General features: G+C 41.6%; 1 protein-coding gene and 1 non-coding gene across 15 annotated transcripts in view; one reads left to right on the forward strand and one right to left on the reverse strand.

Annotated features, from left to right (window-relative positions):
• Positions 1–11946, reverse strand: part of SLC25A12 (solute carrier family 25 member 12) — a 227991-nt gene extending 216045 nt beyond the window's left edge. For all 8 annotated transcript variants that reach the window (XM_045367260.3, XM_005573477.5, XM_074009451.1 and 5 more), the window contains exon 1: positions 11786–11946. In XM_045367260.3, coding sequence (XP_045223195.1) covers positions 11786–11803 — 18 coding nt within the window. In that variant the 5' untranslated portion in view covers positions 11804–11946. The remainder of the gene's footprint in view (positions 1–11785) is intronic.
• Positions 11947–12061: 115 nt separating this feature from the next.
• LOC101867089 (methionine aminopeptidase 1D, mitochondrial) overlaps positions 12062–23565 on the forward strand; it is a 94511-nt gene continuing 83007 nt past the window's right edge. For all 7 annotated transcript variants that reach the window (XR_012421219.1, XR_012421221.1, XR_012421220.1 and 4 more), the window contains exon 1: positions 12062–12116. This is a non-coding gene — a transcript (methionine aminopeptidase 1D, mitochondrial). The remainder of the gene's footprint in view (positions 12117–23565) is intronic.

A 23565-nucleotide genomic window follows, 5' to 3' on the forward strand; every position in this document is an offset into this window, starting at 1 on the left:
TTAATTCCTTAAATTAGTTCTTAAGTTATTTTTCTTAGAATTTAAAAGGCAGTTTAACCATTAAATACTGATTTAGGCCGGGCGCGGTGGCTCAAGCCTGTAATCCCAGCACTTTGGGAGGCCGAGGCGGGTGGATCACGAGGTCAGGAGATCGAGACTATCCTGGCTAACATGGTGAAACCCCGTCTCTACTAAAAATACAAAAAAAAAACTAGCCGGGCGTGGTGGCGGGCGCCTGTAGTCTCAGCTACTTGGGAGGCTGAGGCGGGAGAATGGCGTGAACCCGGGTGGCGGAGCTTGCAGTGAGCCGAGATCATGCCACTGCACTCCAGCCTGGGAGACACAGCGAGACTCCGTCTCAAAAAAAAAAAAAAAAAAAAAATACTGATTTAATAAAGTACTCATGATTTCTTCCAAATAAAATTATTTTTGCATTTGTATATCTCTGTGTATATACTTGGAACATAGTAGTATATCTTTGTGCAGGTATATATTTGTATCTGTAAAATCATTGCCTGGGAAATTTAGTTAACTGAGTTAAAGGATAAGAATATGTCTATGGCTTCATTACATAAACATGCCATATTTTGCAGAATCGTTAAAATACTACCTGATGTGAATGTATATGCAATTTTAACAGAATTTCAATGACGTGGGATGTTTGTTGTTTCCATAGATATAATATCTTACTTTTATTTTACTGGGAAGGTTGAATTGTGTGTGTGTGTGTAAAATCTTTTCCTTGATATGAATTATCTGTTTTTTAAAAAAAATATGTTTTGCAATCTACACTGTCAATTTATAAATGGACAATAAATCCAGAGGCCACACTACAAGTAAGTGGCAAAGCCAGGAATATACACTAGGCTCCTTACTTCTACTCCCATCTCATCTTCCATCAAGTAGACCAGCCAAGTAAAGCATGCCAGCCCACTAGGCTGTTCCTAAGAGGGACTTTTAGAGGAGCAAGTATTAAGAAAAGTATGTTTGGCCAAGCACGGTGGCTAGTCCCTGTAATCCCAACACTTTAGGAGGCCAAAGTGGGAGATTGCTTCAGGCCAGTAGTTCAAGACCATCCTGGGCAACATAGCAAGCCCCCGTCTACAAAAAATTTTAAAATTAGGCTTGGTAGTGCACACCCGTGGTGGTGCAAGCCAGGCTACTTGGGAGGCTGAGGTGGGAGGATCGCTTGAGCTTAGGAGTTCAAGGTTGCAGTTAGCTATGTTCACACCACTGTACACCAGCCTGGGTGACAGAGCCAGACCCTGTCTCCTAAGAAAAAAAAAAAAAAAAAGCAAGAAAGCTGGACTTGGTGTGTCACATGCCTATAGTCCCAGCTACTTGGGAGGCTCAGGCAGGAGGATGGCTTGAGTCCAGGAGTTCAAGACTAGCCTAAGCAACATAGTGAGACCCCATCTCTAAAAATAAGAAAAAAGTAAAAAAACACAAAAAACCTTAAGAGTATGTTTGATAGCAATGACTGAAATTATCAATGCCTCTTGAAGTATGGCCTGAAGTTACTCATTTTCTCTCAACATTTAATCTTCAACTTTTCTGTGTTCCCATATGCCTTTACATTTCTATTAAAAATATTTCATTCTTGTCTTATGAGGTGTGGTGGAAGTATACAGTGCATTTAGTTTACTCACTGAGTTGGGCAGAGCTGTGTTTACGTATATATGATATTTCAATAGGAAGTATGCATATGGAAATAAAAAGCAACAGGGCATACAGTGAAAACTTCCTCACTGCATTCCTCCAGAAACAACCAGTTACCAATATCTTGTGTCTCTTTCAGAGATACATGCATAAGGGAGCATGTTTGTATATATACTTTTTATATACCATATGTATATGTGATGACCCACGTTTTCTAACTGCTTTTTTACTTTTATTTTGGAGATTATTTGAGCTATCTTGTTTAATGGCAGCATGGTATTCCATTGTGTAGATATATCATAAGTTACTCTACCAGTAACATATTTATGTTGTTCCCAATATTTTCCTTTACAAACAATGCTGCAATGCCTACTGTATATGTGCTATGCATACATATACAAGTATATCAGTAGATGAAAGTCCTAGAAGTCGTGGACATTAGTCTAACCTCACTCTTAAAGTGACTCTACTACCTTTACAACAGTTAAAATTATCACCATAAACTAAGGTTGTGGGAACTTTATAATGTCCCAATTTGAATAAATTCTGTGCAAACAGGAGCATATTGGACTTCTCCAACCATCTCTTTCATGGCCAGAAATTTGAATTACCATTGTTTGTTGTTGTTAGAGACAGGGTCTCACTCTGTCACCCAGGCTGGAGTGCAGTGGCATGATCTCGGCTCACTGCATCCTCAGCCCCTCCAAGTAACTGGGACCACAGGCAAGTGCCACCACACCTGGCTAATTTTTATATATTTTTGTTGTTATTGGTAGAGACAAGGTTTCACCATGTTGCCCAGGCTGGTCTCCAACTCCTGAGCTCAAGCGATCCACCACCTCTGCCTCCCAAAATGTTGGGATTACAGGCGTGAGCCACTGTGCCTGGCCTTATCTTAAATGCACAATGATTTGAATGGTAGGCATATGCACCTTTCTGTTTATTCCTTTAGTCTTGGCTTAGCTCTTCTCAAACCTTTGCATCCTTACAAATCACTGTATTTCTGGGTGTCTCAGCTTCAGTCCTACTGACATTTTGGGCCAGATAATTTTTTCTTGTGTGAGGCTGACCTATGTATTGTGGGATGTTTAACAGCATCCCTGGCTTCTACCCACTAAAATGCCAGTAGTGCCACCCCCACCACTAGTTGTGACAACCAAATATGTTTCTAGACATGTCCTCTGGGGAACAAAATCATCCTTGGTTTAGAATCATTGTTCTCTGGGATTGAATATCCATCTACTTTAAGCACGATTTTTAAAAATAACGTAACATATACATAGTAAAAAAAATCAATGCAGTCATGGACTTTCTAAGTAAAAATAAAAAATTTAAAATTTATGAAAGTATTTGATGAGAAATAAACTATCCTCCCACACCGCCACCCAGTTCACTTGTTTACAATTATTTTTACCAGTTTCTCTTTTATCCCCCAGAATTATCAGTCTACAAACATCCATTTCTATTATAAACACAAATACTGATATACTACATGCAGTACTCTTTGAGTATCTTTTCCAGTTAATGCATATCTCTACCAGCACATGTTACTTCAGTTCTGAACACCTTAATGCTAAACAACGGTATAATATTCCATAGCTCGATGTCAATGTTTGACCCAATACTGTATTAAAGGACATTTAGGTTGTTTCCTATCTCCTACTACAAGCAATGCTGCAGCGAATAGCCTTTTGTATACACCATTTTATATATGTGGGAGTGTATATGTAGGATGAATAGTGATGGAATATCTGAGTGAAAAGGTATGGACATTTTACATTTTGGTAGATTTTGCACATATTTGAGACAGAAGGAATTTTTTTTTTTTTTTGAGACGGAGTTTTGCTCTGTCTCCCAGGCTGAAGTGCAGTGGTGCGATCTCGGCTCACTGCAAGCTCTGCCTCCCGGGTTCACGCCATTCTCCTGCCTCAGCCCCCTGAGTAGCTGGGACTACAGCCGTCCGCCACCACGCCTGGCTAATTTTTTGTATTTTTAGTAGAGGTGGGGTTTCACCATGTTAGCCAGGATGGTCTCGGTCTCCTGACCTTGTGATCTGCCCGCCTCGGCCTCCCAAAGTGCTGGGATTACAGGCGTGTGCCACAGCGCCCAGCCAACAGAAGGAAAATTACGGACACAATTGGTAAGGAATTTTGTTAATTTTCAGAGTTGTAATAATGGTACTGTCATTATGCAGGACAATGTCTTTATTCCTGAGAGTCATATGCCTTAGCATTTAGGAGCAAAGGGTCATGACATTTGTAGCTTACATTCAAATGGTCCAGAAAAATATGTTTGTGTATGTGGGGCGTGTATGTGTGTGTATATATACATATAAAGCAAATGTGACAAAGTTCGTAAAAGTGTCGAATATAGGTGGAATTAAATACAGGTGTTCTCTGTATGGTTCTTTCAACCTGTATGACTGATTGATTGACCGACAAGGTCCTTGTCTGTTACCCAGGCTGGATTGCAGAGGTGCAATCTTGGCTCACTGCAATCTCCACCTCCTGGGCTCAAACGATCCTCCCACCTCAGCCTCCCAAATACCTGGGACCACAGGCGCACACCACAATGCCCAGCTAGTTTTATATATATATATATACACACACACACACATATATACACACACACACATATATATATATATATTTGGGGGGGTGGGGGAGGTATAGACGGGGTTTCGCCATGTTGCTCAGGCTAGTCTCGAACTCCTGGGCTCAAGCGATCAGCCTGCCTAGGCCTCCCAAAGTACTGGAATTACAGGCATGAGCCACTCTGCCTGACCTGCTGTATCTTTTTAAGTGTTTAATGATTGCTCTAACTCAAGCAGCAGAAAGACTGAGATATAAAGTTGAGGGAATTTCCCAGAATATCAAAAAGAGAGACAGAAAATATGAGAAAAAAAGATAAAACAGAGGATCAATGTGGGAAATTCAATAACCAATAATTTTCGTTTCAGAGAGGAAAAGCAAACAGAACATAACCAAAGGAAGAGGATAATTCCTCAAAGTTGAAGAAATGAATCTTCAGACTATTATAAGAGCTCCCTGAAGTTTGAGCAGCATTGCTAACATTTACTGAGCACTTTTTATTGTTGGCTAAGCACTTGCATGAGTTATCTCAATTCTCATTAACAACCCTTTGAGGTACTTTGTATCCTCAACTGAGGCCTAGGAAGGTTACCTTGACCGAGGTCACACAGCAAGTAAGTGGCAGAGCTGGAAATTTGGCCCATGCAATATGACTCACTTAGATTCTCAACCACTGTACTGCTACTACTTAGCTAAAAAGATCAACTCACAGGCCAAATTATTAAGTTCAGAATCCACAGCATAAAATTAAGATCCTAAAAGCTTTCATAAGGGAAAACGCAGACAACCTGGGGGAGGAAGGGGGGATTCAGCATTACAGTTTATCAGTCATACTGCATGTTGAAAGATAACGGAACAATATCTTCAAAGCACTGATGCTGAATTGTTTTTTGTTTGTTTCTTTGTTTATTTGTTTTTGACACGGAGTCTTGTTCTGTCACCCAGGCTGGAGTGCAGTGGTGCTATCTCAGCTCACTATAACCTCAGCCTCCCCGGGTACAAGCGATTCTCCTGCCTCAGCCTCCAGAGTAGCTGGGACTACAAGCCCAGGCCACCATGCCTGGCTAATTTTTGTATTTTCAGTAGAGATGGGATTTTGCCATGTTGGCCAGGCTGGTCTTGAACTCGTAACCTCAGATGATCCACCCCAGCCTCCCAAAGTGCTGGGATTACAGGCATGAGCCACTGCACCTGACCTATTGCTTTTCACTGTAAACCTTGTTATAATTGTATGGTTATTTTTTCACTATATATGTCTTTGATATAAAAATCTGTTTAATATTACTACAGGTATATTGTTCTGCCACTGAAGCTCCATATTATTGTCAAATAAAACTGTAAATCCAGGAAATTTTTAAAATAAAAGTTTACCTGAAGCAACCAAATGGCACCTTTAAACAATGGAACTGTGCTCCACCTGACTCCGACCAGGTAGAATTCACCAAAAGATAGTGAAAGTTTTCTTAGGAAAAAAAAGAGCAATACTCAATTCTTTTCTTTGGAAACTGATTCTCAAAGGAATCATAATTTACCATGTACTTTACTTGGTAAAAGACGAATCTGGAAAAAATTTGTTATCAAAGCAAATTGTCTCCATCTTTGATACACTGGTTTTATAAGTCACCAAAGCTCTGAAAAACATACTTCATAATTTTTTGGGCTTCCCATAAACTCAGTGGAGAAATGTAATGCAATAAAAGTATAATATCATCATTTATGAATATCTGCTGAGCTCTTGTGTGTAAGATGCTGCAAGAAGTGCTGTATTAATGTAAAAAATTGTTTTTAAAAACCTCCAGTGTTAAAATATATACAGGCTTGAAATGGAATAAATCTTCTATAACCTCCCTGGGTCTCACTGTCTTTATCTTAAAATCAGAAGGGGTAGGGTTAGAGTTGGATTAGGTGATCTTGAAGCCATTTCTAGTTCTTCAACCATATCCTCGCTCCTCCATCTTAATAAAAGACTAGTTGGAACATGTGCTTTAGACTCTCAGTTCACCTGGATAGCTCGTTACATGTTTAATTAATAATTTTGGCAGGTGAATCTGTGCGGAAGCCTTGGGCTGGATGTGTGTGTTTGCCCGGCTCTCTGAATCCCCTTTTGTGAAGGCCGTGGGGCTACCACAGAGAGGCTTGTTTGCTGTCTGCTCCTAGAGCAGCTGCCGCTTTCTTCCTTTATCCTTCATCAAGCAAAAGAAAATGCAGTGATGTTTGTGCGTGCTTTAGATGAGGAGAATGCACTCCAGACAGGTTATTCTCTGGGTTAAAGTGGATGGGGTGAGCACAGAGGAGCTCGGTTCAATGGGAAGAGAGGTCGTGGCAGCATCTGCCCTCTTATTTCAACAGTTTCAGTCTTGAATATAGAATGTGTTCAGAGAGAGGCGAGCGAAGAAGTTAAAAAATGCACTACTGCTTAGTTTCTCAGCCAGTTTGGGGAGTGGAGGTGGAGAGTGGGAGGGCAGAAAGGGACATACAGCTAGTTTTCTCTTTCTATTATTAAATCCCTTCTCATTTCATGATCTCCACTTCAGAGATTCTTATAGCAGTCTCTTTTGTGTAACTGCTAACTGACTAAAGAACACTATTTCATACTTATATGCAGGAAATGGCAAAATTACAAATATTTTCATCCTCTGATATTAATGATCAAACTGCTTTCCATAGGCACTGGCCTCACACAGTACTACAGGACCAAATATTTTAAATCAAAACCACTAAGAACGTAACAGCAAACACAGAACCATAAATACAGCAAAAGAGTAAACAAAAATGGAAAAATATGAGAAGATAACCAATATCACCACTTCATGAGGGAAAGGGAAAAAAGCCACAAGAAAATAAGTAATTTTACAAGAGAGGGAAAAATAAAAGAAAGAAGAGAAACAGGTGCGGAGCGAAGGCAAAAGGAAGAGAGAGAATGCACAGTAGACTGCAATAAAGACATGAATATTATTGTGCATTCCTATGCTTTCGTGTGTGACTTGCCTAGTCTGCTGTCTTTTATTCTATATACCTATGTGACTGGTTGTGATAAAAATGGGTATCTTCCTTAGAAAGTCCAGCAAATAGTGTCAGGCACAGTGGCTCATGCCTGTAATCCCAGCACTTTGGAAGGCTAAGGTGGCAGCATCGCTTGAGCCCAGGAGTTTGAGACTAGCCTAGGCAACACAGTGAGACCCAGTCTCTACAAAAAATAGAAAAATTAGCCGGATGTGGTGGTGTGTGCCTGTAGTTCCAGCTACTCAGGAGGCTGAGGCAGGAGGATCACTTGACCACGGGAGGTTGAGACTGCAGTGAGCCAGGATCATGCCACCACACTGTCTCACATATGGCATTACTTTTCCTTGCAAAACATGAAATATTTACACATTTTCTCTAACAGTACCCTTAGATTACTCAGTAATATATTCATGATTGTTTCAAATGATTGGTATAGGAAACATGACATTCTGCCAGCAAGTTAGTTGAGAGTGCCCTAGAAACTGTCTGCCTGAACCTATAATCCTTCAAACATAGACCCTAACTTTAGAGGGGCCCAATCAGCTACTAAGACAGATCTTTGTTGTACATGCAGTTTATGTTTATGCAGGACTCCTAGTTCCTGAAAAGAATGTTCATTTGACTTAAAATATGTAAACAAGTAGCATACCAACATATTAAAATTAGAGAAGCTAGAGAACAAGACTGGAGATTCTTCTCCAACCACAGAGTTGTTAAGAATTGATCGTGAAATCAAATCAAAAGGCTAACTTTACGGATTCAGATGGCAAAATGAAGAGGCAGGGTCAGGAAGGGAGAATGAGGCAGGGTCAGGAAGGGAGAATGAGGTCTAGATGACAACTGCGCTGAAGCTGTGTGGTCCCAGGGTACCAGTTTCCCCTAGCAGTCACATTATATCAGTTAATCTTACAATGTGTTCATATAAAACAGCTTTTTACTACAGCTATGTAAGCACCTTGGCCCCTATTTCACGGTCTGTGTTTTCTTTCTCTTTCCTTCTGTCCTTCCCTCCTTCCCTCCTTCCTTCCTTCCTTTCTTCCTTCCTTTCTTCCTTCCCTCCTTTCTTTTTTTTTTTTTTTTTTTTGACAGAGTCTCGCTCTGTCACCCAGGCTGGAGTGCAGTGGCGTGATCTCGGCCCACTGCAACCTCCGCCTCCCGGGTTTAAGCAATTCTCCCTGCCTCAGTCTCCCGAATAGCTGGATTACAGGTGCCCGCCCCATGCCTGGCTAATTTTTGCATCTTTAGTAGAGATGGGGTTTTGCCGTGTTGACCAGGCTGATCTTGAACTCCTGACCTCAGGTGATCAGCCCACCTTGGCCTCCCAAAGTGCTGGGATTATAGGCGTGAGCCACTACTCCCGGCCTGTGTTTTCAAATATATTATAGTAATCCTAATATATATATATATAAATATATATATAAAAATATAAATAAATCTAAACTTGTGAGACAAATTACAAGATGATGTTATTTACTGTAAGACAAACATTTTAAAAAAAATTATTTACTTCATGTCGCATAATCCCTTAGAGCATTTAAAAATGCAAATATTCAATTAAAAATTCAATACATACATTACAGAACCTGCATAATTTAAATTTTATTACAAACTATATACAACTTTAGAAAAACTCATGGTATAAGTCTATAATATCATTAAGTTCAAGAAAGAGGAAGGAAAAATGGGCTTTTCAAAAATATGCATATCGGAATTTATTTGATTTATACATTTTATAAATAAAAAGATTTTAAAAGAAGTGAATAAGACATGGTCTTCTGAAAATCAAGGTAAAGACCTATAAAATAATAATCACAATTAATAAAAATATTTTAACATTCAAGAATGAATTTTTGGACATAAACTGAAGGTATTACCTTATCCTTTATTTCTTGAACCCTGGTTTTGAAAATTTATTCAACTTTTTTTTTTTGAGACAGAGTCTTGCTCTGTCGCCCAGGCTACAGTACAGTGGCACAATCAGCTCACTGCAGCCGCAAATTCATGGGCTCGAGCGCGCCTCCTGCCTCAGCCTCCCAAGTAGCTGGGATTATATGCATGTGCCACCACATCTAGCTAGTTTTTAAATTTTTTGTAGAGATGGAGTCTCACTGTGTTGCCCAGCTGGATCTCCAACTCCTGGGCTCAAGCTATCCTCCTGCCTTGGCTTCCCAAAGTGTTGGAATTACAGGTGTGAGCCACTGCATCCGGCCGAACTATTCGATTTTTTATTCAAGAATCCCAAGTACATAATCTGACTAATGGTGAGAATTCAAATCAGTGAAGTGCCATAATATAATTAACCTTCATTTCACAGATAGAAGCATGGACAGAAATGGAGTAGAGAAGTGACTCAGTAGTGGTTACTCATCTAAATAAAAGCACTCTAATGCTCAAGATCACAGAATGTTAAAATTGCAAGGGATCCTAGATATCAGTGATCCAGCCCTTTACCTTGTTGGTCACTATGTATATATCCGCCCCCTCCCCCCCGCCTTTTTTTTTTGAGAGAGTCTTCCTCTGTGGCCCAGGCTGGAGTGCAGCAGCGGGATCTCGGCTCACTGCAAACTCTGCCTCCCAGGTTCAAGTGATTCTCCCGCCTTAGCCTCTGAGTAGCTGGGATTACAGGTGTGCGCCACCATGCCTGGCTAATTTTTGTATTTTTAGTAGATACAGGTTTCACCATGTTGCCCAAGCTGGTCTCCAACTCCTGGCCTCAAGTGATCTGCCTGCCTCTGCCTCCCAAAGTGCTGGGATTACAGGCATGAGCCACCAAACCTGGCCTATATCCTATAAATTGATGGCTTTGGCAGACATGTGCTGGCAGCTTTTAACCCTTCTACTGTGAGAAGGATGTGTAGGAGAGAAGCCAGATCCAGGGTCAGTGGATGAGCTATCACCTGTGCAAGTTCATATTTGCTTCATTTCTAGCTCATCCCAGATATATACATTCCATGCTGAACTTATTGAGGATTTCCTCACTGGATTCCACTACTGCTGGTGCCACTTGGGTCCTCATAGTGTTTCCTTTTCCTTCTAGTTGTAGGGGAATAAAGCATTCCTTTATTTTCCAAGGGTTGGCTGAGTTAAATCACATGAACATGTGTTCTATTTCAAATGTGTTTGAAACTGGGCTTGATGCCTTAAGGAATTTTGCTAGGGACATCTAGATTTCTTTTTTCTGCACACTTCTTAAGACTCTGTGGCCAGCTAACTCTCAGGCTCCTTTGCTGCACTCAGATTGCTGGCTTCAGTTATACAGAGGAAAGACTTGCCACATTCAAAAATGCTTTCCCTGGAATTGAAATGAGTTTGCGAAAGGTAGGGCTTGAAGTAACCCATAGGATTACATTTTATTCTCAGTCTTGTACATCTTATTTACCTTGTTGGAAAGCATTATTTCTCTTTATCTTTCAAGGTGACCCAAAAGCATCCAAAACCAGGTTTCCAAGAATTATAGCCTGTGTCCTCTAATGAAATGCCAACATTCACTCTCTTTAAAAGTAAAAATATCAAGATTATGTAGTCATTAAAAAGAGTAAGTTTGAACTAAGTGTTCTAAGATTTGACGTCTATGATGAGTGGAATGGAAAAAGCAAGTCATAACAGTAAGTATATGATTCTGTTTAAAATACTTACATTTGCCTGTGTGTAAAAGGCAAAGATCTGGATTGAGCACACGGTGGTTAACCGGGGAGTGGGACTGTGGTGTGTACAGAGGGCGAGGAAGGGGCTTGCACTTGTTCCTTAACTCATTTCTGAATTGTTCTGAATTGTCTAGATTATTCACTGAGTTAGTAGTGCTTAAAAATTAATTAGAAGACATCACACACATTCACCGAGAATCCTTATCAATCTTTACTGCATTTAAAGTCTGGAAACGGTTACATTCTCAGTTTGACTGGTTTCATGCAGTGTTCAATTGCTTCACCTGACACTCCTCGGGTATCAGGTTCTGTGCCAGGCACGGAAGCTACTAAGATGAATAACACCTGGTCCATGACAGGATGGCATCTACCCCAGAACACAGGTAAGAGAGACAGTGAATTTGGTAAAAATGGGCACCGTCATCAGTAGGCATACATCAGCTCCCTCATTTGATTCACAATTGGCCTTCTGCAGGCTTCATCTCTTGGCAATGCAATTGGCAGGCGTCATCCTTTTATACTTAAACTCCAAGTTTAGGATTAAGACTCCAGTTATTACTGCCAAGTACAGAAGGCGTCCTTGGGGAAAGAGAAGTCTCCTGAGCATACCCACTGGGGTACCTAGAATAGATTTTGCAGCGACACACAGATCCTGTGTTGTCTGGAGTCTCTGCTGAGTAATGTAGATTTTGGGACAGCAAAAGGGAAGCTGGTGACTTTGAACCAAATTTTACCTTTCAACTGAATCCAGGGGAATAATTTGCAACAGAGTGGCAGATGATACAAAGTGCTATGTTGAACACTAGATTGTGCTTTATTTTTTCCGCCCAACTTCACGTTTCCATGCACCACAATGTTGATGCTATAAATATTGGATGCCACGCTTACCTGACAGGCTTCTTCCATCCCACCTGGGCGCGGGGGCTCAGAGCGAGCGCGAGAGCCGCGGCTGGAGCCCGCCTCTCGCGGCTGGAGAGGACTCAGCCGGCCGCAGGTTCTGCTGCTTGCCCGGGTGCCCTAGTCGCTTCCCCGCCAGGGCTCCCGCAGTCAGCCCCACGCGCGCACGCGCGTTCACCTCGGGCGGCCTCGACGCCTCAGGGCTTCGGCAGAGATGCGACTGGCCGGCTCCAGCTGGCAGGGCGGTGAGCGAGTGCTCGCGGCCACGTGACCGACGCCAACATGGCGGCGCCCAGCGGCGTCCACCTGCTCGTCCGCAGAGGTAAGCGCGTGGAGGACAATCCTGTGAGGGTTCACACGGTTGTTCACTCGGTACGCACCCGGGTCCAAAGGGATGCACACCCGCGCTGAGAATTCTCGGCGCACACGACTGTACTTTCAGTCTTTACAGACACACGCAGGCACACACGATGACACATTCACACACCCCAGGAACACACGCAAAAATTTGTTCACTGATCACCCGCCTAGACCACGTCACCACGTGGCATCTATTCGCAATTACTCCTTGAGATTTGCGGGCCATCGTCTGAAGTTTTTTTTCCCAACTTCGGTTGTATCATTAGTGTAACAAACATTTATTCTGTATGCCGAACGAAGAAACCTATGGTAATTCTGAAATGCATCTGGACACCCGATTTCCTTCCCTAGAGCTTATGTAGACATGCCTTTTGGGGACTTGCAAAATGTGATTGTTTTCTTCCAGTGACTTAAAGTTAAGAAGATAAGAAAAGATGTCTGGGCAGTTCTAAGTAGGTTTTATCCTGCGTGAGTGTTGAGATTTTAGTATATATACAAATGCCTTTGCAGCAGAATTGGGGAAATCTTTGTTGGATTTGAACTAGGTTCTGAATCTTTGTTGGAAAGAACTGGAAAGTTTTTTCAAGGACGGGGAAAGAGGAAAACTCATACTTTGAGGAGCTACTTAAGTGTCAGGCATGTAGGAACAGTTTTGTGAGGTAAATATTATTTTCATAGTAATAGCTACTGTTTATTAAGTGCCTTTTAAGTACACGATACTGTGTTAAGCGCCTTACATGTGCTTGCTTCCTTTTAAAACTCAATGAGTGAGACCCTGGGAGGTCGAGAGGCTGCAGTGAACGGTGATCTTACCACTGCACTCCAGACTTGGCAACAGAGCCAGACCCTGTCTCAAAAACAAAAACAAAAACCCTGTGAGTTAGGAATTATTTTCTCTTTGCAGAAGGGAAAAGTGAGGCTAGAGAGGTTAAGTAACATGACTAAGGTCACACAAATGGTAAGAGGCAGAATGTTCATTTGAACATGATTCTAATTTTTTTTTTTTTTAACTCATTTCTCTGTACTGCATGACATGGTCACTCCATAGAAGTCTGTGTGTAAAGTTCAGCAGAGACAGTACAGGATGAGTGTGTGCAAGAAGTGAAGAGAGCCCGGGCACGGTGGCTCACGCCTGTAATCCCAGCCAAGGCGGGTGGATCACTTGAGGTCAGGAGTTCAAGACCAGCCTGACCAACATGGTGAAACCCCATCTCTGCTAGTATACAAAATTAGCTGCACATGGTGGCACATGCCTGTAATCCCAGCTACTTGGGAGACTGAGATAGGAGAATCGCTTTAACCCAGGACGTGGAGGTTGCAGTGATCCGAGATCGCATCACTGCACTCCAGCCTGGGCAATAGCGAGACTGTCTCAGAAAAAAGTAAAATAAAATAAAAATAATAAAAAATAAGAAGTGAAGAGGAAGATATTTTTAGAGAGGAAGAAGGTTGGTAATGCAATAGACTTCAGTGTTAGTGGAGATGAGAAAGGAGCCACAGGAATATTGGAGGGAGAGGTGTGTATGGGAAAGGTGATGTAGTGAGCATTGTGGACTGGTTGCATGGAGGAATGGAGATGAGCATGAGAGTGTAGCCTTGTGAAAAGACAGCCAATTTATATCTCTTAACATCTGGGCTCCAGGCCTGGCAAGGTGGCTAATGTCTGTAATATTACCCAGCACTTTGAGAGGCCAAGGTGGGCAGATGACTTGAGGCCAGGAGTTCAAGACCAGCCTGGCCAACATGGTGAAACCCTGTCTCTACTAAAAATACAAAAATTAGCTGGACTTGGTGGCGCATGCTCATAATCCCAGCTACTTGGGAGGGGGAGGTGGGAGGATCACTTGAACCCAGGAGGCGGAAGTTGTAGTAAGCCGGAAAAAAAAAAATCTGGGTTCCAGTCCAGACTTTCTTTACTAATTAAGTTACTTTTCTGTTTCTTCTTTTCACAAGAAATCATGGCCTTCAGACTTCATTTTTGTGTGCTTCTGGTAATGGTGAGAAGGATCTGAGTAGATAGTCAATGTAGAGGAGGAGCCAAAAAACAAAAAAAAAAAAACCTGAAAACATACATAGGTGTATATATATACACCTATGCATGTATAAACATATTCTTGTATGTACATATATATGTATTAGGTTGGTACAAAAGTAATTGCAGTTTTAGAATCACTTAATGACAAAAACTGCAATTACTTTGCACCAGCTTTATATATAACATCTCTTTGCAGATTACAGAAATAGCATTAATCTTTTCTTTCTTTTTGATCACTTGTGATTTTGACAAATGATGGTTTAGACAATCTTGAGAAAAGATATATGGAAGTCAGGCCAAATTATTGGTTCCTATAATCCATCCCACTGTATCCCAAAGTGTTGCAACAACCAAGAAGTGGATCCTCTGATTAGAGGAGAGAAGGAAAGTGTGTCATCAGGAAGCTGTTTTAATGATGGGAAAGGGCCCTTTTTTGGACTATCCATAGCTAGTTTTAAATTGCAGAGAGGTTTTCCTGCTACCTGATCCCCACCCCCAATAATTGAAAATGAAGGGTAAATTCACGAAGACTCCTCTCGCCACTCTCTTCCTCCCTTTCACCCATCTAGATTGATATAAAGCAATCCATTACAAGTCTTCGTGTACCAGGATTTATCATCAGCATCTCCGAGCATCATTTCTTCTTGAAATATAGGAAGACTTTTTTTTAACCTTTTAAAAAGGGCATGAGGTTTCTCTTGTGATGCCTCAACTCATTGTGGCTTTGGTCACAGTATACCCTGTAAACAGTAGTTACCTAGCTCCTCTCACCATTTCTACTCCTTACTAGATTATTAATTGTTGTTGAACAGGAGCTTTGTCTTATGTATCTTTCTGTCTTTATAAGCACAGTACCTGGCTCAAAGTTAAACTCATTAAAAGCATACTGAATTGAGAGGCTGTTAAGACTTGTTCTCTTCCATCATGGTCTAACGAGGGAGGGGTAGAAACTTTGAGTAGTGACATTGGAAAGAGGAAAAGACAGATCAGCCTTCTGGAACCAAGAGAGAAGGTAACAGGGGCCTTTAAGGGACTAAAATACTCCCAAGTACTAGCACTGGCAGGAAATCCCTTACTCAGAGTACAGAATCCCTACCCTGGGGCCCCAGGAACTCACTCCCAGCCCTCACTTCACTGGAATCCCTGGTCTAGCTCAGGCCACTAAGTAAGATCCCAGTGAGTATGAAAAGGAATAAGGAAATCTCACCTTGAATTGTAATAATCCACGTGTCAAGGGCGGGACCAGGTAGAGGTAATTGGATCATGGGGATAGTTTCCCCCATTCTGTTCTTGTGAAAATGAGTGAGTCTCAGGAGATCTGATGGTTTTATAAGCATCTGGCATTTTCTCCTGCTTGCACTCATTCTGTCTCCTGCCACCCTGTGAAGAGGTGCCTTCTGCCATGATTATACATTTCCTGAGGCCTCCCGAGCTATGCGGAACTGTGAGTCAATTAAACCTCTTTTCTTTATAAATTACCCATTCTCAGGTATTTCTTCATAGCAGTGTAAGAACAGATTAATACAGCAAGTAAGAGGGCATATTTTCTTTCTTTCTTTTCTTTTTTTTTAATTTGAGACAGAGTCTCGCCCTGTAGCCCAGGGTGGAGTGCAGTGGTGTGATCTTGGCTCACTGCAACCTCTGCCTCCCAGGTTCAAGCGATTCTCCTGCTTCAGCCTCCCGAGTAGCTGGGACCACAGGTGCCCACCACCACGCCTGGCTAATTTTTGTATTTTTAAGTAGACACAGGGTTTTGCCGTGTTGGCCAGGCTGGTCTCTCTCAAACTTCTGACTTCAGGTGATTCACCTGCCTCAGCCTCCCAAAGTGCTAGGATTACAGGCATGAACCACTGCACCTGGCCATTTACTTATTTTTAATAAATATATAAAAAAAAGTACTTTTGTTCACTTGTGACTGTAAGGCCCTAGACTCTTCCAACTGAGAATTTTGTTACCTTAGTGGTTTTTTTCAAAAATATAATATCCAGGCAGGGGAGGGGGAATTTTGTTACCTTAGTGGTTTTTTTCAAAAATGTAATATCCAGGCAGGGGAGGGGCTATTATACACCATGAGTTAAGTACTTTAAACGTTTGCTAACTGCCCTGAGATCCTTGCTATCTTGTATAGCTTCTGCAGGAAAATGTCTGCTCAGTTTTGCCAAACCAATTTTTTTTTTTAATTGAGACGGAGTCTTGCTCTGTCGCCCAGGCTGGAATGAAGTGGCTTGATCTTGGCTTACTGCAACCTCTGCTGCCCAAATTCAAGTGATTCTCCTGCCTCAGTCTCCTGAGGTATCCGCCACCATGCCAGGCTAATTTTTGTATTTTTAGTAGAGACGGGGATTTTGCCATGTTGGCCAAGCTGGTCTCGAACTGCTGACCTCTGGTGATGCACCTGCCTCGGCCTCCCAAAGTGCTGGGATGACAGGCATGAGTCACCATGCCCAGCGCCAAACCAACTTATAATTAAACTTTTGGGATGCAATTCATGGGTGATTTGGAAAATGCTAATATTCCTAAGTTTAGTTTCCTATTACTTAGACTACATTCCTGTTGACAACCAGAGAATGGAAATGGAGTTTTGCCGTATGACATCTTTTAACAAATACATTCCAATTGTATTATAATGTGGCATGTTACTACACAGATTAAGAAATACTTACAATGAAACCATGCCTCTAAAGTCCTAAGTGCTCCTAAATCCATACATACTTGTATGTGTTTTCCTCTATTTGAAACAGCTAGCTTCCTTCCTTCCTTCCTTCCTTTTTTTTTTTTTTTCCAGGGTCTTGCTCTGTCACGCAGGCTGGAGCGCAGTGGCACAATCACAGCTCACTACAGCCTCAACTTCCTGAGCTCAACCAGTCCTCCCACCTCAACCCCCTGAGTGGCTAGGCGCACACCGCCACACCCAGCTAATTTTTTGTTTTTTCCATAAAGACAGGTTATCATCATGCTGCCCAGGCTGTGAAACAGCTTTCTTTCTTATTTATTTTACGTTTTGTTTCAGTAGTTTTTGGGGTACAAGTAGTTTTTCATTACATGGATGAATACTTTAGAGGTGAATTCTGAGATTTTAGTGTACTCATCACCCAAGCAATGTACACTGTACCCGATATGTTGTCTTTTTTCCCTCACCCCCATGTCCCTAGAGTTCATTATATCGCTCTGTAAGTTTTTGCATCCTCATAGCATAGCTCCTACTTATAAGTGAGAACATACAGTATTTGGTTTTCTTTTCCTTCACTTAGAATAATGGCCTCCAGTTCCATCCAAGTTGCTATAAAAGATATTGTTTTTTTCCTTTTTATGGCTGAGTAGTATTCTATAGTGTCTTTTTTTTTTTTTTTTTTTTTTTGAGACAGAGTCTCTCTGTCACCCAGGCTGGAGTGCAGTGGCACAATCTCGGCTCACTGCAACCTCCATCTCCCGGGTTCAAGCGATTCTCCTGCCTCAGCCTCTGAGTAGCTGGGACTATAGGCATCCGCCACCACACCTGACTAATTTTTGTATTTTTTATAGAGGCAGGATTTCACCATGTTGGCCAGGCTGGTCTCAAACTCCTGACCTCAAATTATCCACCCACTTTGGCCTCCCAAAGTGCTGGGATTACAGGCATGAGCCACCGTGAATACCACATTTTATTTATCTACTCATTGGTTGATGTGAAACAGCTTTCTGTACTACAAATAGTTCCTGTCTTCTGTTGAAATTAAGAAATTTCAATGTATACTGCAGGGCATATAGACCCTCAGTGATGAATGCTCATTGAAAGTAAGAAATTTCAGTGTATACTACAGGGCATATAGACCCTCAGTGATGAATGCTTTGCAGTCATTAAAAAAAAAAAGATATTGACCTGCATTTGTTGGTATGGAATGATGTCCACAAAATACATTATTTGGGAAAAGCAAGTTGTAAAACAATATAAGATACTCACATTTTGTAAATAAAGTATCAATATTTCTGTGTGTGTATACATGTGTCTAAGTTCATATAACATGTATATACACAGAGTATGACATACAACTAGATATTTATAGTTTCTATTTTTTTTTTTTTTAGACAGAGTCTCGCTCTCACTCAGGCTGGAGTGCAGTGGCGCGATCTCGGCTCACTGCAAGCTCCCCTTCCCGGGTTCATGCCATTCTTCTGCCTCAGCCTCCCGAGTAGCTGGGACTACAGGTGCCCACCAACACGCCCAGCTAGTTTTTTGTATTTTTAGTAGAGATGGGGTCTCACTGTGTTAGCCAGAGTGGTCTCGATCTTCTGACCTCATGATCCGCCCGCCTTGGCCTCCCAAAGTGCTGGGATTACAGGTGTGAGCCACCATGCCTGGCCAATATTTATAGTTTCCATGAAATACCCACTTTCCTCAAGCATTAGAAATCCATGAAAATCAGTGTGGATGCTACATATCTTAGGGAACTTGGCAAAGATGGGAGAAGTATTACGTGTATGCAGAGCTTCATTTGAACAACATCTTGTTTTATAGCTGAAACAGCTTGTTCTTGTGGAGATTGAATTTTCTTTTTAAGCTTTTGAACATGGAGACAGTTAAACATAATGCAAAAGTAGAGGGAACAGTACAATGAACTCCCACGTAGCCATCATCTGGTTACAGTAGTCATCAACCTATGGCCACTATTGTTACATCTATACCCCCAGCCACTTTGCCTCCCCACAGCTGGATTATTTTGAAGCACATTCCAGCTATATTATTTCATCTGTAGATTTTTTACCATGTATCTCTAAAAGATAGGGAGCCTTGTTTTTCTTCTTATGTTGTACATATCAGTTCTAGAATTTGCATTATAATTTCCATTTCTCTGTTGAGATTTCCCACCTGTTTACTCATTATGTTCATCTTTTCCCTTAAGTACTTGAACATACATATTTATAACAGCTTTTTAAAAGGCTGTTAATTCTATTATTGGGTCCCCTCAGAGTCTGTTTCTGTTTTATTGACTGCTTTTTTTTTTTCTTTTGGTTGTACATTATATTTTCCTGCTTCTTTCCATGTCATGTAATTTTTTTTTTTTTTTTTTTTAGAGAAGGGCCTTGTTCTGTCACCCAGGCTGGAGTGCAGTGGCACAATCATAGCTCACTGCAACCTCAAACTCCTGGGCTCAAGTGATCCTCCTACCTCAGCCTGCCAAGTAGCTGAGACTATAGGCACACACCACCATGTCTGGCTAATCATGTAATATTTAGTTTTATAAGTGACATGACAGATAATATCTTGGTGGAGATTATGTTGTTTTTCTTTAGCATATGTTTTAAAGAACCGCCAGGCAGTTTGTTAAATCTGCTTGATTCTTTCAAGCCTGAAAGAATCAAACAGAGTTTTGATTCTTCATCTTCTGTTAGGAGTTTTGATTCTTCATCCTCTGTTAGGATGGATCTATTTGTGTTTTGCTGTTGGTTCTAGGGAGTGGCTGAGGCCAGTGTGGGCTCATGTGTTGTATTGTTTTCTTTTAAGTTTCATGGTCCTGCATTGCCTGATATCCAGTGCCAAGATATAGTTGCTTCACATGTTTTGTCTAATTGCTTAAGACAGGTGGGAATTCTAATACCAGTTATGCTGAAATGGATGGAAAAGGATATATATATATATATATTTTTTTTTTTTTTCTTTTTCTTTTTTTTTTGAAACAGAGTCTCTGTCGCCCAGGCTGGAGTCCAGTGGCTCATTCTCAGCTTACTGCAACCTTCTCCTGGGTTCAAACAGTTCTCCTGCCTCAGCCTCCTGTGTAGCTGAGATTATAGGCACATGCCACGACGCCTGTCTAATTTTTGTATTTTTAGTAGAGACGAGGTTTCACCATGTTGGCCAGGCTGGTCTCCAACTCCTGATCTCAAGTGATCCGCCTGCCTCAGCCTCCCAAAGTGCTGGGGTTACAGGCATGAGCCACCACACCCAGCTGGATATTAATTTTTTTTAAATCTATAAGTTTACTTTCCAGTTTTTTTTTTGAAAATTATTTATTGAAGCAACTGGTTAGTCTGTTGTTTCTGTGGAGCTTTGCATTTTCTGGATTTTGCTGATTGTAGTATATTCCACAGGGCTTGTTGAAGATGTTCCTCTATAAAATGGTAATTAGATCCAAGGCCTGACTTAAGTTAGACATTTTTTGTTACAAGTACTTCATAGTGGTGTTGCTGGAGACATTGTGGCCTGGAGACATTGGAGACATTAGTGGCCATTGGCGATCATTACCTGGCTCATTAGGAGTTTACATATGACAATATTTTAATTACTCCTTCTTTATTTATCAGCTAGAAAACATCTGCAAAGAGAAACTTTCTCATCAAGTATTTCATTACCCTGACAGGCCCTGTCCCAGCAAGGAAAGTTAAATGGTTTGTTCTCTTTATTTATCAGTTTTAAAAATACCATAGTCGCCCGCTTATCCAATGGGGGTATGTTCCCAGACCCCTAGTGGATGTCTGAAGCCACAGATGGTACTGAACCCTGCACTGTGCTGTACTATGCTTTTTCCTATACACACATTTCTGTGCTAAGATTTAATTTATAAATTAGGCAGAGTATGAAATTAACAACAATCACTAAAACTATACTGTAATAAAAGTTAGGTGAATGTGGCCTTTCTCTGAAAATATCTTTTTGCACTGTGCTCACCCCTTTTTTTAATGATGATGTGAGATGACAAAATGCTTACGTGATGAAATGAAGTGAGGTGAATAAGAAGGCATTGTGATGTAGTTTTAGACTGCATGTCTGAAGGAGACTCATCTGTTGAAGGAGAATCATCTGCTTCAGGTGATCCTGGATCACTAAGCCATGACATGGATGTCAGAAGCAGAGGATGTGGATGACTAATGGGTCGGTAGTGTGCAGGGTGTGGACCTGCTGACAAAAAGGGCAGAATGGAGTGGGCCAGTGTGAAATTTCATCACACTGTGCAGAACACTGTGCAATTTAAAAACTTGTGAATTGTTTATTTCTGGAATTTTCTATTTAATATTTTGAGACCTTGATTGACCTTGGATAACTGAAACTCTTATCTAAGAGGAGACTACCATAACAGGTTTATCCTCCAAAAGTGACCAATGAGTTTTTGTTTAGGGTCACTATATGGGCTAATTTTTTTAAAATATGGGTTTATTTTTAATTGTGTATCTACTTTAATTTTCTGAAAGTATATGAAATGTCATGGAGTGTTGAAATGAAATTGTGAGGCAGGATTGCAAGATTCAAGATAGAAGAGCTATTGACAGAAGTAGCATTTCTAAAATATGAAATTTAAGAAATTCTTACTATACCTTAATGTTAGAGTGGAAGATTGTAGAGTCAGAGGATTGAACATCCTCCTGAGCTTGTTGCAAATTGGTTCTCAGGGTATTGGGCATTCGCATTATAACAAGATGCTCATTTCTTCATATAGTGAAATATCAAACCTTGTGCTTAGAATAAATAGAACTATGCTTCTTAACATCCACAGAGTGATTGTGTATAGGAAGATGAGGCAACTAGTAAAGATCTGGTTTTGAATCTTCTCCCTACAAATTATTATCACATAAGTTTAAAAAGTAACTTAAATTTCCACTTTACTTTGCCATGAACCTAAAACTGCTCTAAAAAAAAAAAAAAAAAAAAGTGTATTTTAGAAAAAGTTAATTAAGATAACCTGTGAAAACACCTAGCACAAGAAATGTCTTTTTCCTTTTAGCAGATGTGCCTCTTATGCCCCTGTCTCTGTACTCTATTGATTGAAGCAATCACAAGGTAGCCCAGATTCAAGGGAGAAGACATAGACCCATACATGCAAAATTTTGCATATATTTTTGTGTCTGTACTCCCCCTTTGAATATCAAAATTCTTTTTTTTTTTTGGAAACGGCATCTTGCTCTGTGGCCCAGGCTGGAGTGCAGTGGCATGATCACGGGTCACTGCAACCTCCGCCTCCCGGGCTCTGAGGCTCACAAAGTGCTGGGATTACAGGCATAAGCCACCATGCCCAGCTAATTTTTGTCTTTTTAGTAGAGAAAGGGGCCGGGCGTGGTGGCTCATTCCTGTAATCCCAGCATTTTGGGAGGCCAAAGTGGGCAGATCACGAGATCAGTAGTTCGAGACCAGCCTGGACAACATGGTGAAACCGTGCCTCTACTAAAAATACAAAAATTAGCCAGATATGGTGGCGGGTGCCTGTAGTCCCAGCTACTCTGGAGGCTGAGGCAGGAGAACTGCTTGAACCTGGGAGGCGGAGGTTGCAGTGAGCCGAGATCGCGCCACTGCACTCCAGCCTGGGCAACACAGAGAGACTCCATCTCAAAAAAAAAGAAAAGAAAAGTAGAGACCGGCGTTTCACCAAGCTGACCAGGCTGGTCTTGAACTCCTGACCTCAGATGATCCGCCTGCCTTGGCCTCCCAGAGTGCTGGGATTATAGGCATGAACCACTGCCCCGACCTCAAAATCTTTTTGATACTTCTCTCATCAAGCAGTGGAGTCTTTGTCCCTTCCCCTCAAATCTAGATTGTCCTATGACAGCTTCAACCAAAAGAGTATGGGGGAGGTTATGCTGTAGGACTCGAGGCTGTCATAAAGCAGGGTACAGCTTCTGCCTTGTTCACGGGAACCCTCCTGCTCAGAGCATGAGCCGCCTTATGAGAGACCCAAGTACCCTGGGACTGCCATGCCTGGAGGAAGCCAAGTCGCTTGCAGAGGCTGTGTGAAAGTACTTCAGTCAGTAGTCCTAGGCTTTGACTCATCCCATCCCAGGCACCAGACACATGAGTGAATGAGCCTTCACATGGTTCCAGCCCCCAGCCACTGAGTCACCCCCAGCCTTCAAGTCTTCTTGACTAAGGCCTCAGATGCCATATAGCCTTAGACATTTATTTCTGAATTTTTGATCCATGTAATCCATGAGCATAATAAAATGGTTGGATTTTTTTTTTTTTTTTTGAGATGGAGTCTTGCTCTGTCGCCCAGGCTGGAGTGCAATGGCTTGATCTTAGCTCACCGCAAGCTCCGCCTCCCGGGTTCACGCCATTCTCCTGCCTCAGCCTCCCAAGTAGCGGGACTACAGGCGCCTGCCACCACGCCTGGCTAATTTTTTTTATTTTTTAGTAGAAACGGGGTTTCATCATGTTAGCCAGGATGGTCTTAATCTCCTGACCTCATGATTCGCCCGCCTCGGCCTCCCAAAGTGCTGGGATTATAGGCGTGACCGTACCTGGCCTGGTTGGATTTTTTTAACACTCTTAAATTTGGGGTAATTTGTTACACAGCAATAGAAACTGGAGCAGTCTATAATCTCTAATAGCTAGTAACAATTATTTCTCAGTGGAAAGTTGAAAGAACCACTTGTAGGGAGTACCTGTAGGCAGGAACAAAATGTCTGCCCCAAA

Source organism: Macaca fascicularis, chromosome 12, assembly GCF_037993035.2.
Source record: "Macaca fascicularis isolate 582-1 chromosome 12, T2T-MFA8v1.1".
Taxonomy (NCBI): domain Eukaryota; kingdom Metazoa; phylum Chordata; class Mammalia; order Primates; family Cercopithecidae; genus Macaca; species Macaca fascicularis.